General features: G+C 45.4%; 1 protein-coding gene across 4 annotated transcripts in view; it reads left to right on the plus strand.

Annotated features, from left to right (window-relative positions):
• ARFGAP3 (ARF GTPase activating protein 3) overlaps window positions 1-18,334 on the plus strand; it is a 419,690-nt gene that overhangs the window by 129,651 nt on the left and 271,705 nt on the right. For all 4 annotated transcript variants that reach the window (XM_085652495.1, XM_085652493.1, XM_085652496.1 and 1 more), the window contains exons 3-4: window positions 13,894-13,966; window positions 17,487-17,618. In XM_085652495.1, coding sequence (XP_085508621.1) covers window positions 13,894-13,966; window positions 17,487-17,618 — 205 coding nt within the window. The remainder of the gene's footprint in view (window positions 1-13,893; window positions 13,967-17,486; window positions 17,619-18,334) is intronic.

The raw sequence follows: 18,334 nt of genomic DNA on the forward strand, positions 1-18,334 counted from the left end.
CTATAATAGACCAATGAAAACCGTAGATTATCAAGGCAGGACTGTTGTAGACCAGAGCAAAAATTGAGAAAAAAACTACGAGATGGAGGAGAAAAATAACTATAAAACTAAATTAGCCATACACAAAAAAAGCACCATAGAAGCTGAGACTGCATACTACTCGGGCAGATAAAAGTCGCCTGGGACGCAAATAAGACCCTTTTTTGAGTAATAAAAAAATTGGTAACACCAGCTAGCCCAAATCATGCACGAGTAAATCGAGAGTTCTGTGACTCACTACCGGGTTTTTTTTGGAGATAAAGTCGCTAATATCTTTAATACATTTACTGCAAATAGAGCAGCAAACTATCAAGAGGTACATACACCAACTGACCCACCAAAACAAATCTGCTTCTCCTCCTTTAAGGTCCCGTCAGAAGAACAACGCCTAGTTAATCACACTTATCAAATCAGATGCACTACAAGGCCCCCTGCTCCTCTAATATAATGCACATGATCCCTGCTCAAATAGCATAACATTTAGGGGCATATGTTTGATAATATGTTTGCAGAAGGGTTGTTTCCCTCTTCCTGGAAACTAGCCTCATTTCTCCCCTACTGAAAAAAAGATAATCTGAACACCCAGGACCTGAATAACTATCATCCAATATCAAGAATTCCTTTTGCCGCCAAGCTGGTAGAAAAAGTAATGAACCAATAACTCTCTGAAGACTTAAAGGTAAACTCTTTCCTGGACAACACACAACATGGTTTTAGAAAAAACCACAGCACAGTCTGCCCTGGTGGTAGCAACAGAGGGCATACGAGAAATACTCGTTAGGGAAGGGGAGGTTGTGTGGGGGGGGGGGGGTAGCACCCCTGATTCTGCTAGACCATTCCGCAGCTTTTGATACCGGCCGCCATGAGATCTTGGCTGACCGTAAGCACAGTCTGGGGATGGAGGGAACAGCCTTTGACCTCCTGCAATCTTTCCTGGCAGAAAGTCAAAAAAACGTGACAAAGGGCAAGTTGTTCTCCAGGTCTTTTTCCCTGCCCTGTGGAGTCCCCCAGGGTTCCGCACTGAGACCAGCCCTATTTAACTTTTACGTTACACCACTTGCGCCAATCATTAAAAATGCTGGCGTCATATGCTGATGTCACCCAAATCATGGTTTCACTGGCAAATCCTGAAAGTAATCTGGGTGCGGATTTCAGTTTATGTATGAGCAATGTGAGTAACTGGGTGGGTTGCAATTGCCTTAAATTAAAATGCCAAAAAAATTGAGGTCATTATCTTCAGCAGTAATCTTTCTTTCTAGACACCGGAGCTAGTCTCACTAACCGAACCCTTGAACAATGTAAGAGACCTAGGTTTCTTGGTGTTTTAATTTAAATTCTTTGTCTAGCAAGTAAACAAATGACATCGGTCTCTTTTTGCTCCCTAAGACTAATAAAAACAATAGAAACATTTTTGCCCTCTGATCTTTTGAAAGCGGTAACCAAGGCATTGGTTCTCACAAGGATTGATTACTGTACCAGTCGGTATCTTACTCTTGCAACTGGTCTTCTTAAGAGGCTTCAGACTCTGCATAACACTGCGTCCAGTTTTCTTTTTAAAGTTCGGAAATACCTGTCTGCCAGAGGTGCCATCATGAAATTACACTGGCTGCCAGTTAAGCAACGCTGTAGCTTCAGGGCCCTCTGTCTGGCTTATAAAACACTGCACGGACTCGGGCCAGACCATTTTAAGAAAACATTTAAATGGTATATCCCAGCAAGGACACTTGGTTCAGGCTCTGCTAGGATCCCGACTGTCCCCCGATTCAGGGAAACTACCTGGGGTGGAAAGAGCTTTTTAGGGCCACTGCCATGCTCTGGACTGACACTATAGCTGCCCCCTCACTACTCTCCTTCAGAAAAGCCTTAAAAACCTGGCTTTTTCAGGGTCTCCTGATACCGATGGAAAGAGCTCTCTTTGTGGACCTGAAAAAGAGGTTCACTAAATTAATTTGGCAAGGTCAAAGGGCACGTTTATCTGCTAACAAAGGCGAGAGAGGAGGGGGGATTGGCACTCCCGGACTACTTGGGCTACTCTAGGGCGACGCAACTTTGGGTGATTACAGATTGGTCTGTGTGAATCTGAAACACTCTGGCTACATATGAACCGACAAATAGTGGGTAGGACGATATGGGATCTTCTCCTGGAAGCCAAAACAAAATCGTCAATTAAAGGCTTACATTAGCACCCCCACGGCTACCACTCTACAGGTTTGGGATGACCTTAACAGATCGATGCTCCGAGCACCTTCTCTTCTCCCTAGATTCCCATTCATTTTAATCTTGAGTTCCCACCGTCTCTACAGGAGGGGCCGTTCGAGGTTGGGAGGGAGGGGGGATGCCTTATGATCTCAGATCTTTTTAAAAATGGGAAGTTAATGACCTTTGAAGCTTAAATGCTTTGGTGCATTCTTCAATCTTCTGAAAAACTCCATTACATTCAAAGCAAACACTGTGTACAACAATCTCCGATCCGGTCAGCTGCAACCAGCGACTTACTCCCTTTTGCGAAGGAAATCCTATCCCAAATTAAAACGATCCTGGGTTATCCAATTCCAGCTACAATGGAACACACACTATTGGGGATCCGGGACCCTAGCTTGAATCGCCAAACCCTTGGAGACCGCTCTGTAATGTAGTTGTGCTTAGGGGCCGCCAAAATGGTAATAGCTGCAGCGTGGAAGAAGGTGGAGGCCCCCTCCCTTGCACAATGGCAAGCCAGGCTATGGCGAGCACTAGCAATGGAAAGATTGGTGGACATAGTAGAAGTCATGAGAACAGGGTTGGACTATACCTGGGCCCCCTTGGTAGAATTTGTCAGAAGGTTTGCCCCTGTTCTCTTGTGGCTCCAGGTTGAGGGCAGTCGATATCTTTCTTATCTAACTATCTGGATGACTGTGACTCTCGAGCTGAGAGGCAAGAGGGGATCTCTCCGGGCACTGCCCACGTTGGCCTGTCCTCACCCATGACCAACCGTGATTCTAAGCTTCAGTGATACTATAGTTTGTTTTGTTTTGTTTTTAAGTTATGTGAGAAGAGTGGATAATGGTGGGAATCGCTTGTGTCCAAAACAAAAAGAAAAACAAGACCCACGCTGGGATTAAATTATGAAGTTTTCTTTGTCGACTCCAGCTACAACCAGATGAGATACATTAAAGTGGCTGTCATTACAGGTTGAGACCTAGTACACAAGATGAAAATGTAATTTGAGCTTCTTATATCTTGATCTGTGAGTTGTGCTGGTGCCTCCCACCGCTGTTTGTTTTTTGTATGTGTTTTTAAAAACTAAAACCAATAAAAACCTTTTGAAATAAAAACCTGGCTTTTTACTCAGGAATAGAAGACATTGACGCACCCGCTTGACCCAACAAGGATATTGCTGCGACCTAAATCAGACTTCAACAGTGCCAAGAAGCCTCGCGGCATGAGTTTGCGCTTTATAAGTCATATTTACATACCAGTGGGTTTTGGACCCAATTGCGCATACACGGCAATTCGCTCAAAAACCAACTCTACCTCTAAAGGATCCGCAAAAGCACCTATATCTTTTGAAGCTAGAAGTCAAAACAGTGCTCAGCAAATGAGGCATTGAATGAGTCCTTGGGAACCAGAAAGGAAGGGATTTTTACTGCCATTTCGCCTTAATAAGGAAGAAGTTCAGGTAATAGAGACCCTTTCTGGATTTGTGAAACATTAACAAATATCTAAGCAAACATTTCATGGTCCACATTAAAGACATCCTTCAGCTTCTGAACCACAGAGACTAGAAGACACATTAGATCTCCAAGATGCTTATTTCCATATTCTAATTCATTAAAACGTTGAGGAGCTCATCTTCAAGATTTGCAAATCAGCGGCAAATGGGCATCATCTCTGTTAAGTCTGCATAGCATTTGTCTGGAACTCGAAGCAGTAAACCTGGTTTTACAAGTGTTCCTTCCAAGGATAAAAGGCTCAGCAGTGCTCATCCGCACAGACAATACAACAACTGTGCATAATATCAACAAACAAGGTGCCACAAGATGGCAAGCACTGTCTCCAGAGGCACAGAAAATATGGGAGAGGTCAATCCGACATCAGAAAATGCTGAAAGCACAACACATGTGCCTTGGAAACACAATGTCAAAGAAGATAGACTAAGCACGATGAAAAGCTCCTGCCATGAATGGAAAATCAACCAAGAAGGTCTGACAGACATTTTTCTTCAATGGGCAGACCAAATCTAGGCTTGTTCGCAACTTCCCAAGATCCTATGCAAGCTAGCATCCAAAATCAGGGTCGTGGGGGAAATGTGTTTCAATAGCATGGTCCAGAATCTTTGCCTATGCTTTTTCCTCTGATACCAAGCTTCTCAGAAAGATGAAGTTGGAATCTTGCAAGATCATTCTTATAACTCTGAAATGGCCAAGGCAACATTTGGTTCACAGCCCTACTTTTCATATCGGAGAAACCGCACACCCAGTAACAACCACTTTCTTATCTACTAACGATGAACCAGGACCAAGTACTTAATCCGACCCAAACTCTTTATACTTGTCAGCTTGGCTCCTGACCACAATGAATTTGCACGCTTGAACATCTCAAGAGAATGCAAATAAATTTTAGCTAGAGCCGATAGTACAAACAAGACTTGTAGGCTTAAATGGAAGCACTTTTTTTATCTGGTGTCAAAGGTCAAAAATGTACCCTATAGCATGTACACCGGATTCGAATCTGCCTTACTTATTTTTTTTGATAAACTAGTTTATTGGTTTTCATATTCAACAAAAAGGAACAGAACGTCACTGCGACATATCAGATATTTCAGTACATTCACGGAGCATTTCCTCATCAGGCCCAGCAATGGGGAAGATCTAGCTCCCCCCCCCCCCCCACCCTCCAGACCTCCCAACCACCCCGTGGCAGTTCAGTCCAGCAAGCCCAGCCATTTGCCCCATATATGCCTGTGCTTTGCCGAGCAACCTTGTGTCTTATAGGCTGTCTTTTCTTGGATGGCACACCAGTCCACTCCCGTTTTCATTTTACAATAGAGGGGGCTATTGAGTCTTTCCACGCTGCTGCAATATCTTTTGGCCACCAGCAAGGCCGTCCCCAGGAGCAACTTGTCAGTACGGGAACCATCCAGCCCATCCATCACCCCCAGGAGCACAGCGAGAGGACTAAGGGGAACCGCCCTGTCCAGTATGGCACTCGGCTCAATTACAGTAGACTCCCAGTATTTGGAAAGGACGACGCAGGACCAGACCATATGGTAAAAGTCAGCTGGTTCCGCTTCACACAGAGGGCATTATGGGGACAGGAGGAACCCCACTTTGTACAGCCTCACAGGAGTAAGATCTGCACAGTGAAGATATTATATTTGAATGAGGCAGAGCCTGGCCAATATAGTTAGTACCCTGGGAGCCATTAGTGAATCTCTCCAGTCTTCCTCCTCCAGTGGACCAAGCCATTGCTCCCAGTGGGTCTTAAGGGAGTCTAGCGTGGACGGGGTGTGTTTATCAAGGACTAGTAGATTTTGTATATCCCCCCTTTCCCAGATTTCCCATGAGGAGCTTAGCTTCCATTGGACTGAACTCCGAGACTGTCAAGTGATCAGGAATGTGGAGGACGAGCGTCCAGCTATTGGAGGTATTTATAGAATTGAGTAGACTGTGGGGAATGTTTGCTGCACCTGTTGGGAGGAGGACAAATTTCCCCCGTCCACACCTCTCCCAAATGGGTGATACCAGTCCGGTCCCATTCCTGAAAGCCCGCCAATGACCCCACCTCCCGCAGCCAAGTGCCGTAACAGAGAGGTGTCTGTAGTGTAATTTTGGCGTCCCATTGGGTGTGTCGCAAGCAGACCGCCACGCAAAGAGGGCCATTCTGGTGACTGCTGGTAGAGCATGAGGAATTGGGACCCCGTATAATATGGCCTGGATCCGGAGAATTGGAGGCTTTTTAGCTCGGGCCAGTAGGCCGGATCCACCCATCCGCCATTGAAGCAGTCGTGGATCGCAAATAGGCGAGTGTCCAGGCAGTACAGAAAGGGGTTCATCCTCCCCATACCTACATCATATGGGGGCCGCTGGCCGTGCACGAGAACCAGCTGCGATCTTGAGCCACCCCAGAGAAAAAGTTGTAGTCAATCTATCTAACCCACGGAACCAGCTGCGGGGGATATGGAGCGAGAGGTTCTGAAGTACATAAAGGAGACTGGGAGAACCATCATTTCGAACGGGGTAATCCTACAGAGGGGGTTTATTGGAAGGGATTGCCAACGCCTTAGGTCATCTTTTGTATGTTTGAGCAGCGGGCTCACGTTGAGGGAAAAGGTCCGCTCTGGAAGAAGGGCCACCCAAATACCAAGGTAAAGAGTCTCCATAGGGGAAAGGTGGCTTGCCAGTCCACACACACCCATCAGGGATGCAGGGGCACTATATTAGATTTAGTCTGGTGTGAGAGAGCATTGGGCCTGCTTCTAAAGGACTGGAGGATTTGGAGGCATCTCCGTCCAGAATGGGCCGGGTCTGCCAGAAAGAGCAGGACATCGTCCGCATATAGGGCGATCCGGTCCTCATGGGAGCCATGCTAAAGCCATCCCTCAATCCGCTCATCATTAGACAAGCCAAAGGCTCTATTGTGAAAGTGAAGAGGAGGGGGGAGAGTGGGCACCCCTGCCCGGGTACCCCTCTTGATGGGGAAGGCATCCATCCGATAGTGCCCCGTTTACAAGGTCTCTGGCGGACGGGCTGGAGTAGAGGACTTCTACCAGTTTCCGAAATCGAGGACCAAAACCCGCACTCTTCAGTACACTCCCCAAATAGCGCCAGTCGACTGTATCAAAGGCATTTTCGAAGTCAAGTAGCACTGAGGCTAAATAAAGTGAGGAGACGACGGTGAGCGAGGGCCACATGAAGGCATCTCAGGCAGTGCAGTGTTCTCTGAAGCGGCATAAAGCCACACTGGTCAAGGTGTATGAGATTATGAATCACCCGTTTCAGGCGGGTGGCGAGAATCATGGCGTAAATTTTAATCTCCGTATTAAATAATGAGATTGGGCGGTAGTTACAACATGAGATTGGGGAGGTCTGCTTTGGGTATGACCACGATGGTGGCTGTGTACATGTCAGGGGGAGAGGCACCTCTTTCCAGAACATCATCAAACCGGGTGTGGAGTTGTGGGGTTAAGATTTCTCAGAACGTCGCATAGGGAGTCTTGCGAGTAGCCAGAGCTGATATTGCTTCACCGATTTCCTCAGTGGTGATGGGTTTGTCTAAGGCCTCAACTTCCCTGTCATGAAGCTACTGGAGGGGGACACCACAGATAGAGGGAGGTGGGGGCTGGTGTGTGCGAATGATCTGCTGAATAAAGCTCTGCGTAGTGTGAAAGGCTTGCCCACTGGGGTCTTGAATTTCGGGGACTATCTGGTTGGCTTGGGGAGTAGCAAACCAGTGGAGCAGTTTGCCATTTTTGTGTCCCCAGCCATACGACCGTACCACTGAGGACTTCCAGATCATCTTGGCAGATTCAAGAGAGATTCTGATCACCTCCTGCATTAAGTGGAGTTGCCAGCGGTCCGCCTCTCCGTTCACTGTGGCCGCGGCCCTTTCTAAGTGGAGGGCGCTGACCTCGAGGTGGGAGAGATGGCAATCTCGGACCTGCCGTCTATGCTTGAAGAACCCCTTAGCGTACCCTCAAATTGTGGCCTTACACGCCTCCCGCAATGTACCGAGAGATTGGACAGTGCCCTCTGTACGGAAGATGTTTTAATATAGCGCGAGCTTGATCGGGTATCGGAGCACTTCACATAGAACCAGTTGTGTTACATGAGGACACATTCATTTTTGTTAGGCACGGGGAGATTAAGTGATTTGCCCAAAATCACAGGATGTTCAGCGTCCTTGCCGAGACTCGAACCCTGTACCCCAGATTCGAGGTCGACCGCTTTAGCCGTTAGGCCAACTCCTCTCCCCTCCTTATATTTCTGGTCCTGGAGGAACCATGCATTCAGCCTCCCATATGGGACGTAGCGCTCCTGAGGAGCCTGCCACTTACAGCAGGAGCGGTAGTGATCTGATACGCCTCGCACCAGGATCTGTGACTAGTCTGCATTCTGGGGCGGGTATGAAGATGCGGGAATGGGTATGATGGGTAGCAGATGTATGCATATAGTGTGTTGTTCTGTGGTGCCAGGTACGCCAGATGTCGCAGAGTCCCAGCTTAGTGGACCAGTCTCTGAGACGTTTAGTCCCTAGCCTTCTATGGGAGGATGGTGAGCCCGTGGCATCTTTGGTTTGGTCATGGACAGCATTGAAGTCTCCTCCAATCACCGTCAGACCTTGGGGGAGGGAGGATAGTGACTCTACAGCTGCCTGGAATGTGGAGTCTAAGTTTGCAGGCGGGGTGTACAATGCTATCGGATTAATAGTCGTGCCCCCAAGGGTACCTCGAAGGGTCATGAAATGGCCCTGAGGATCAACAACTGTGTGGATCGGTGTGAATAGGAGGTAGCCCCGCAGAAGGATTGCCAGTCCTCAAGCCCCTCTAGCGAACCCTAAGTGCCCAACTCTATTGAAGCCCTGACGTACTAAGAAGGGAATCTATTTGCCATCAGGTGAGTCTCTTGCAGTAAAAGGACGTCTGGGTGAACCCTTTTTGCGTAATTTAAGATCGCCGTCAACTTAATTTTATCTAAGAGTCCATTGACGTTCCATGAAAGGACTCTAAGGGGTTTGCCCCCCACTATAAGGTTGTGACCTCATGGTAGGGTAGCAGCGTGCGGGCCAGAGGTCTGGGGTGCTCAGATGTCTTCGAAGGCCAGGCTCAAGAAGCGGGTGAGGGTGCACAGCTACACTACGCAGACCATGCAGGGATGCATCGTAAAGTTTGTACACAGTGTTGCAGAAGAACAGATTAACACAAAGAAAAGCAGGGAAAACAGACCCTTCCCACCCTCCCAACCAACCCCCTTCCCCATACTTCCCAAATGAATCATCTGTCACCCAGAAAACGACGATTTAGAGTGTTGGAAAAACTAGCAATTAAAGCGTTGTGTATGGCAATGTGTAAGGTTGCTCTACAATTAAGGATTGTTGTTTCCTCCAGTTTAAGACATTGATAGTAATGGTATGCGTAGTCCGACATGGGGGCAGCGTGAATGGTCCGTTTCCTCAGAGCTGGGCCCCTGGAGATTCAATGGAATGCGCCTCCAGCGTCTGGTCCAGTCTAGTTCTCATGGATTTCCACCGGTTCCTGGGGTGCTGATGATCGTCGTGTTCTGGATCTTGTGCACCGTCCACGAGAGTCCGCACCCACACCTGCTCGCGGCCGTTCTGGGGCTGTGACTGAGGGGGCGCCCTTCGATGGGCTGATAAGACATTCCTCGGTCGCCCAAGTCCATGTCACATCTGGTGTATCAAAGAAGTGTGCCTTATTTTGGAATATCACTTTGAGATGGGCCGGCAAGAGGAGTCTGTATTGAAAGTTGAGGGCCCACAGTCTCGGTTTCACATATGTATATGATCTTCGTTGGGCTTGCGCTTTTTTGTGTAATCGGGGAAGATCATAACTTTGGCGTCTTTGTGGAATAACTCAGATCGGGAGCGGATTTCTTGCAGGATGGCATTGCGATCTCTGAAATTTAGTATCCATGCAATAATTTGCCCATGTTGGGCTTGCGGAGGCATTCAGGGGCAACCAGGATGTTATCCAGTCTTCGATGAAGGTATTCATCTGTGAGGGTTCACACCCCTCAGGCAGGCCCACCAGGCGAAGTTTATTCCTCCGTGATCGGCTTGCAGCGTCCTCGGGTGGTTTATTAAGCGCAGTTGTGCGAGACAGGAGCTGCTTTACTTGCACCTTTAGGTTGGGGACATCATCCTCGACTTCCGAGATGCAGGATTCTGTTGCTGTGATGCGAGCGATTGCGTTGCAGAGGTCTTGTCGGATGAGGTCCATGTCCACTCGTACCACTCCAGTCTTTCTCTCCATGGATTCCTGGCAGGTATTGATGGCCTGGTGGATGGTAGCCAGGTCGCCTCCGGATGATTGGTTGCAGAAGGGGTCCTCTCCATGCCCAGGACCATAAATGGTATATTGTTCCATTCGGGTCTGAGTCGACTGGGGCTTAGCCCCTCTGTCTTTCTCCATGGTTGCTCAGCCCCACGAGGGGGTAGCCCGTATCCGTCGCGTGCTGTGGCGTTCATGCTTCAGGAACCTCGGGGGACTTGCTTACACGGAAGGACCTTACGATGCCAGGCAAATCTCGGCAGTTTTATGAGTCCGGAATGCCAGAATCGCTGCGCCCACTAGACTGCGTCCCCGGCAGCATGTAGCCGCTGCATGAGGCCCAGAGAGTGGGAGGTCACGGTGAAGGGGATCCGGGCCTAGGGGGGCGGGAGGGGGTGGGGGGAAATCAGACAGGACGTCCCCGGTGGTGCACTGGAACCCACAATCGCACACGTGTGACAGAGCAGGCCAGGGAACTAGGGAGCTCCTTGGGTCCGTTCAAAGTTCCTTGCTGGAGCTGATCGCGGGCCGAGCAGCGCAGCCCCAGTCCACATAGGGCCCCCACCCCTGACCGGACGTCTCCGGGGTATGTCACCTCTGTAAGTCCAGCCACTCCCCGGTAATATCTGCCCGTCCGTGCGGACACCATGTCGACCAGCCCATGTCCCCTGTTCTGGGACCGGAGGAGGCCACCATCCAAGGGCCCAGTGTGGGCTCCCAGGTGCTTCCTCCACTGAAGATTATGCATTCCTCACGGAGCGGCCTTCAAAGCTGTCCCGGGGGCCACATGCCCGGAGCCAGGAGTGGTTCCCACAGTCGAGCCGGATTCGAAGGGCTCCCTCGGGCTCCCAAAATCCGCCCGGAGTGTCAGTCTGTCTCGTAGTGTCAGGGATCGCTGGTAACATCCGCAGTTTGGCCCTTAAACTCACCGACCTTGGGCCTCACTAAAACAGTGTTTGTGGGCCCAGACAAAACAGGGTCTGGGAGGGCGCCCTCTGCAAGGTCTCAGATCTTTTGAGCCTTCCCCAGTTAAATGCTCTGGAGCACTCGCCAGATGTCCGGTCCCTTGAGGTGCCCTGCCGATCGCAGGTCGACAGCCTCTGGTGAGCCCAGGTCTACCCCTCCCCAGGTGCCTCCTCCTCACCTCAAGAATGCTGCGGGCCTCGCTAGCACTTCTCGACAGCAGGCTGCCCTTTTTTTAAAGCTGCAGAAGGGCCCCGAAGGCTGTGTGCAGGATCATTCCTATCTCAGCTAGTTGCCGATCCAGCATCTCCCGTGCCATCGGATTGTCACCAGCAGCTACATTGATCCCCACAAGTGCTATTTGATCACAGGATTGCTGCAGGGGAGGGCGCCGCAAGTTTAGAGGCACCCCAGCTGGGTAGCTGTCACTGGAGGAGAGTCTGGATGACAAATGATCCAAGAGAGGTCTGGAGCACTCTTGCAGTGTGACTGCCATGTTGGCTTGCCAAGCCACGCCTCCTCTGCCTTACTTATTACATCTGACGCAGTTGGGTTTTGCTCATTCCTCAGTAAATGTACACTTGACTGCCTATCTTGCTTCAGAAGGTCTTCGAAGTCGCAATCATTATGGTCTAGCAGTCTCATCACAGAGTTTCTCAAAGGACTTTTTAGGGATCTATCTGCCAGTTAAGCATCCTCCTCCACTCTGGCAATTGAATACAGTACTCTTGCAGTTAATGAAGATTCCATTTGAGCCCATTCACAAGGCTCACCTAAAATGTCTTTCCCGGAAAGTGGTGCTGTTACTATCATTAACATTTGCAAGGAGAGTATGTGAAATACAAGCTTTCACCATTCAGTAGCCTTTTATGCAGTTCAGGGATGAAAGTGATCCTACGAACGACCCCAGTATTCATTCCTAAGGTACCGTCAGAATTTCATTTAAATGAACCAATAGTGTTGAAGACATTCTTTCCACATCCAACAGATGTAGCCGAAAGAACATTGCTTTCTTTCGATATCAAAAGATGTTTGAAGTTTTAGCTTCACAGGACAAAAAAACTACATAAATAAGATCAGCTGCTGGTGGCATACAGTACTCCTAGGAAAGGGTTTCCACTTTCCAAATAAGGTATAGCACCTTGGATAGCGGCTGCTATACATTTCTGTTATCAAAAAGCTGACAGACCTTTACAGACTAAAGTGCGTGCACATTCTACGTGAAGTGTATCAACTTCCACAACCTTATTAGCCGGTGTGCCTACCAAGAAATTTGCAGTGCAGGAACATGTAAGAGTAGACATACATGTATGCAGCACTACTGCTTGGATTCCACAGTGCTAAATGAAGTGGCAGTGGGGCAGCCTGTGATGCAACATCTATTTAAGTAAAGGTGTGCTCTCACTGTATTTCTACCCCTCCATCCACTGTTCTCTTGTGCATGTTGACAATTACATATGTTGATCCATGTATATATCTATTTGTGTATACCATACTTACTCTTGGACTGCTTTTCTGATTCAAGCATGTGAATCTATGTAAGATCCAATGCTGGAGAAGAAAATAAGTTACTTACCTGTAACCGTGGTTCTCCAGTATTGGCATCTTTCTTATATTCACATGCAACCAACCCTTCGCCCCCGACAGGCTCACATTTTTCTTGATACTGTTTCAGATTCACACTTGTGCCAAACAATCTGAGAGATGGAAACCTCTGTGTGGAGTATTCTATGGGGTGCCGAGACCGGATGGGTTGGAGGTTGTTTTCTTTTAAACGATAAGGGATTAACGTGAGAGTTCGATAGCTGTTATAAGCAATGTTTAGCATTGTACTGTATAGTTTTACTGTAGGACTCCTAGTTCGATGGTGAATGATTCAAGCATTTGATTCATTGAAAGATGCCAATGCTGGAAAACCACAGTTAGTGGTAAGTAATGTATTTTCTTGCAGGTTGGTGTGTTATGTCTTAGTGTAGTATCATCCTTAAGTCATGTGACCCTTATATTTATATACGACTGACCACAAAGGAATTACTATGCCAGTAAAAATATGGCCCGCTAAAATGTTATAGAGGCAGTGTACTAATAAGTTCAGACTGACATTTGTTACTATATTGCAAAAGTTAAGTCTTATGTTTCTGCTGAACCATCATAATCTGGATCTTCACTGCTCCTACTATATCTGTATGTATTGAGATTACACTGGGGTTCTACGTAGATACCAGTGTTTCATAACTAATGAAAGTGCAGCATAGTATAACCCATTCATGCAGATGTGCAGGGTGTGATGAGCTACTTATTACCATTGTTAGGAAGAAGAGTGTGCTATGATCCATCCATAGCCAGATTCACTTATAGACACTCTTGTCTTTCTCTCGCTTTATATAGGTTTAGGGGGTTAATGTGATCAAGTTTAAAATAACAACAACAACTCTTGTTTGTGGCTGTAAAACCTTTAAATTGATGAGAGCATGCTCCTTGATAAGGCATTCCTAAAACGATTAAACTTGTATAGTATTGGATTATAAAGAACATGACATCTGCAGCTTAATATCATTTTTTATTTTGTAGTAGTTTAGTAAATTGGGTGTATACAAGAGGCTAGTCTCAGTTTTTCTACATTCTGAAGACTTGGAATATGTGGTGCTTGCCTAAGGAAAGTTTGATGGGTTTGCCACGCAAAATATTTGTGGTAAAACGTGCTGGCTGTAGTAATTGCAGAAAAATCTGACCCTCATGTGACACACACCCAAATTAGGGTTTGCAGGATGGTTGTATTGAAGCCCTGAGATAATTTATGAAATGGAGTATTTATGAGAAAAAGCTAACGTTTTTCTCCCATTTTCAAGTATAAGTGAGAAAATCAGTTTCTCCAAATCAGTTTTACGCGTTTTTATTAACAGATCTACAGAATTGGATTCTAACTGGTCTTGGTTTCAGTTGAGATGCATGCAGATTGGAGGAAATGCTAATGCTGTAAGTACGTTAAAACATGTTTTTGTATTCGCTTTTAAAACCGTTAATTTCAACTTTACTTAATGTTGAAAGCAGGTTTTATGCACATACTTTACTAATCTGCTTTACTTTCGAGACATTGAAGTTCATACAGTGTGTTATCTCCCCCTCCTTTAGAGACATGAGTCATTGCCTCAACACAAAAATGTTGTTTTGACCTATGAATGTCATTTTTAATTTAGTGGGTTTTAATGTGAATGTTGTGAAATGGCCAGTTTTTCAATACTTGTCCTAAAAGAAATCTCCTCTGTAGCATGGCTGTTAGACTAACAAAAGGAGGAAGATGAAAACCTAGCCACTTTAGAGTGTAGAGGCTCTAATCTCACTCCACTGGCATTTAGACATCCTGGACCCTTTTGTTGCTTTCTACTTGTCAATTCTCATCCCTACCATCTCTCTGCCACACCAATGTGTCTTGTGTGTTGTACAATACCTTGTCAAGCTTGTTTCCTTCCTTTATAAAAATAAAATTAGCCCATATACAACTTTTCCCATATCTCCCAGAACTTATATTTCTTAGAGAATGGTTTCTTTTTTTAATCTAAATTATACACTTTTAAAACTGAAGATAGCCACCCGCTATGAAGTGGAGGGGTAAGACTTAGCCATTTTATACACACCTCTCTCCTGGCCAAAAGTATCAATAAAAAGATCAAATCTTCCTGAGCCTTATTTACATTTCCCACTACATTTACGTCCGACACCCCAAAGATAGCTAAATGGATACTTACAGTTAGCTGTCTTCCTGCTGCCTCTCCTAAGGTCTTACCCACATCCCTCCAGAAATCATCAAGGAAGGGGCACAGCCGGAACATGTGCAGGTCATCTGCGTTCTGTAGTCCACATTTCGGACAACACTTCACTGCTGCTCCACTAAATTTGGATAACTTCTTCGGGGTCCAATACGCTCTGAGTGGTAAATAAGTGGTTTCTTTTTAATGCAGCAGAAGTTACAATAGACCAGCATTTGCTCATAGATACTTGCCAGAGATTATTCAAATCCAGCGTCGGCAGGTCTTTCCCCCATATTCTCTCTGAGATCCGGAATACTTCCTCACCATCAGCGATAATAGACCAATACCAGTATGATATTTCTTTCTTAAATGAATCCTTCTCCAGCATCTTCATTTCTAAAGGACGGTTACCCTTTCTGTTTTCTTTTAGAGACCTTGCCCAGCTTAATAGTTGGTAGTATTTGAATTTCGATAGAGGGTGGTTCATATTTTCAACTAATTTCTCCCAGTCTAGTATTCTGTTCCGAGACAACAATTGCCCCCATTCTATTATTCCAGATGATATTAGGGGAAGCGCAAGGGTATCCTTAAGGCATTCTGGAGTGCTTGGTGAATCCCAAATCGGGGCTTTGTCACTAAAAAGAGGGATATCTAACGTAGATCTTACACAATACCACAACTTAGCGGCAGACTTAAAGACCTTCAGTTTTATTTTTTTGAAGTATTTCGGATGACCGAACTTATATAAAAAGTGGCTTGTATTATTTGTCATTTTCTGTAGGTATAATGGGTAGTGTGTATATGGGCCTAACAAAGTCCTACAAGATTTAAATTGAAAGGCTCTACAATATTCCAAGAGGTCAGGGCTGGCAAGACCTCCTTGTTCTTTCTTTCTCCTAATTTTATTCCAGGCGATTCTTGGTTATTAGAGGATCAGATAAAACTCGACAGCTCTCCTTGGATTTTCTTTATAGTGTCCCTTTTAAACTCCAACGGGCTAGCACCAAAAATAAAAGTGAACTTCGGCAGGACTGACATTTTAACGATATTTGATTTACCCAGGATCGTTAATGGGAGACCACTCCAAACTTTCAGCAGCTTTTTCACCTCAACCTTAATTCTATGAATGTTAATGTGGGATATTTTATCCAGGTTTTTAACTAGATCGATACCCAGGTATCTAATTGTATCCCTACAATAAGGACTCAAGAAGGGCTCGTTCCATGTCATGATTTCAGTTTTGGCCTGGTTTATCTGATATTCCGAAATTTTCCCAAAATTGAGTAGGGTCTCTTCTAGAGCACTTAGGCTTCTTTCAAGTCTGACGTAAAAATCATAAGGTCGTCAGCATAAAGGAGGAATTTAAGGATGCATCCTGAGACATTCTGCCACTGGCTCAATATAGAAGTCGAAAAGCAACAGAGAGAGAGGACAGTTGTATATGGGCTAATTTTATTTTTTATTTTTATAATTGTATAAGGTTGTGACACCTTCCTTGTTAGAAGGTTTGGTGTCCCCTCTTCAAATTTGGTCACAAAGTCCGATGATTATGTGTGAGTAACACAACATTGATGTAGGTTCCAAAGAGTAGCCAGAATGGCTAGCTCACCCCCCCCCTCCCCCTATAGGAAACCTTCTCCCAAAGTATTTGGAAGTAAGGGGTTCCTATTCTCTCTAAAATTCCGGGAAAAGCAACCTTGCCTGGATGGCGAAAGTGGGATAGAGAGAGGGGACCCCGAGATCTCATTTACTATCAGGGTTACACAATGAGGACAATAAAAAAAATTAAAAAAATAAAGTTTGTTTCCTTGTCTCATTGTCTTCCCTGGGACTCCTCCTGCAAATGTCCCTGTGTATTTCCTTTCCACCTCCTTTGCTGTATCCTGTACACTTTAACATGGTGTGAGTCAGGTTTGTACGCCTCTTGTATTTTCCAGTGAATCCCTCGTCTTAGTCTTCGCCCTATCCTTTGTCTCTTTCTTTGGGTGGTTGCTGACAGTCACCAATGTCCAGGCATTCTGTGCAAAGTAACTCGTAGCTATATATGATTTGTGGCCAGTAACTGATGGATAAACATTTTCCTGGTGCATATTGTAGCCCACACATAACGACTGCATATATATTTCGGTCTTGGATAATACAAGAATTGGTCCTTTGTGAGCTGTGATCATGGTAACCCCTTTTCTGTTAATGTTCAGAACCTGATCCTATCATCCCCAGAAACGTGCAACCAGTTTTAAGAAATGCACACTCCCTCTCTCCCCCTTTGCCCCTCTCCCCCTTTGCCCCTCTCCCCATTACCCCTCTCCCTCTCACTTGTATATGCGCGTGCTCGCAGTCAAGTGCACACAAGGGTAAGTTAGACAAAGACACAACTTGTAGCTTTGTTAATGTTTTGTAGTAAAATACAGTAACTAGCCTTCAGTTCTCTTTCCAGGGCTAAATTGTGAGTTTGAACCTTATAAACGCTGAAATATTAGTCCTTATACTGGTCTGTTGAAATGATAGTAGCAATCCGGGAAGAGTCAATCTAGGAAGAGTCAGATAATGCAAAAACTATGATGCAACCCATGATAACGAAGCATTATTCTGTAGTTATTTTAATGAGATACTGTCAAGGGAACATCATGAGGTGCTCCTAGTGTAGAGAAGATAAAACCCATGAATCCTAGGAAAAGTGAATGTATGCAGACACATTGATTTTGTTAAGTGCATTTGTATTCTCAGGTATTCTTTGTGTTCCCTAGACTGCTTTTTTCCATCAACATGGTTGCGTGACAAATGACACCAACGCGAAGTATAACAGCCGTGCTGCTCAGCTTTACAGGGAAAAGATCCGATCTCTGGGTACGCAAGCAACAAGGAAACATGGAACTGATGTAAGTTAGTAATTATGCTCTTGTTTTACATTCGTTTTATTTTTTTTCAATCAACAGAATCTTGATATAGGTAGCAGTCTTTACCCATTACCAATATTTTAGAATTGATAATGTTTTGAACTCTTAGATGAGTGTTAATTTATGGATATATTTAGACTATTTCTTCAGAAATTAAACCAATGGTTAATTGTAAATAAAACTTTCTGAGTAGTTGATTCATTTTATATATTGCAGTTTTTCCTACAGAGGATAATTTCTCTCTATTGAAAATATTTTGGTTGGAATTATATGGATGATATTTAATTACCAATTGCAGAATGTACACTTGGGAAGTGTGTGTGATGTAACCGAACATGAACTTGTTTTTACAGCTGAGGCATTATTATAATAAAATACATCCAGCCTTTCTCTATGGCAGCCCAAAGACCTTAATTTCTTTTGAAAAAAACAGAAATATACCTGCGCCATAATCCTATTCTGTTGGAAAATCTCTTTTTTCTGTATCCTTTTCATATTTTGTATTTGGTTTGTTTTGGACCTGGATTGCTGACAGTAAGAGGTTGTTAACCAACACCTCTCAGTGCATTTGCCTTACCCCTAAAACAGAGATTAGTGGACAAAGCACAAATTGGCAAATTTATTTTTGAGACGTCAACAGTAACATTGTACAAAGACCGCACAAGCGAATAAATGTAAAATAACTAGAGTAGAATGCT

This window comes from Triturus cristatus, chromosome 4_1 (assembly GCF_964204655.1).
Source record: "Triturus cristatus chromosome 4_1, aTriCri1.1, whole genome shotgun sequence".
NCBI lineage: Eukaryota > Metazoa > Chordata > Amphibia > Caudata > Salamandridae > Triturus > Triturus cristatus.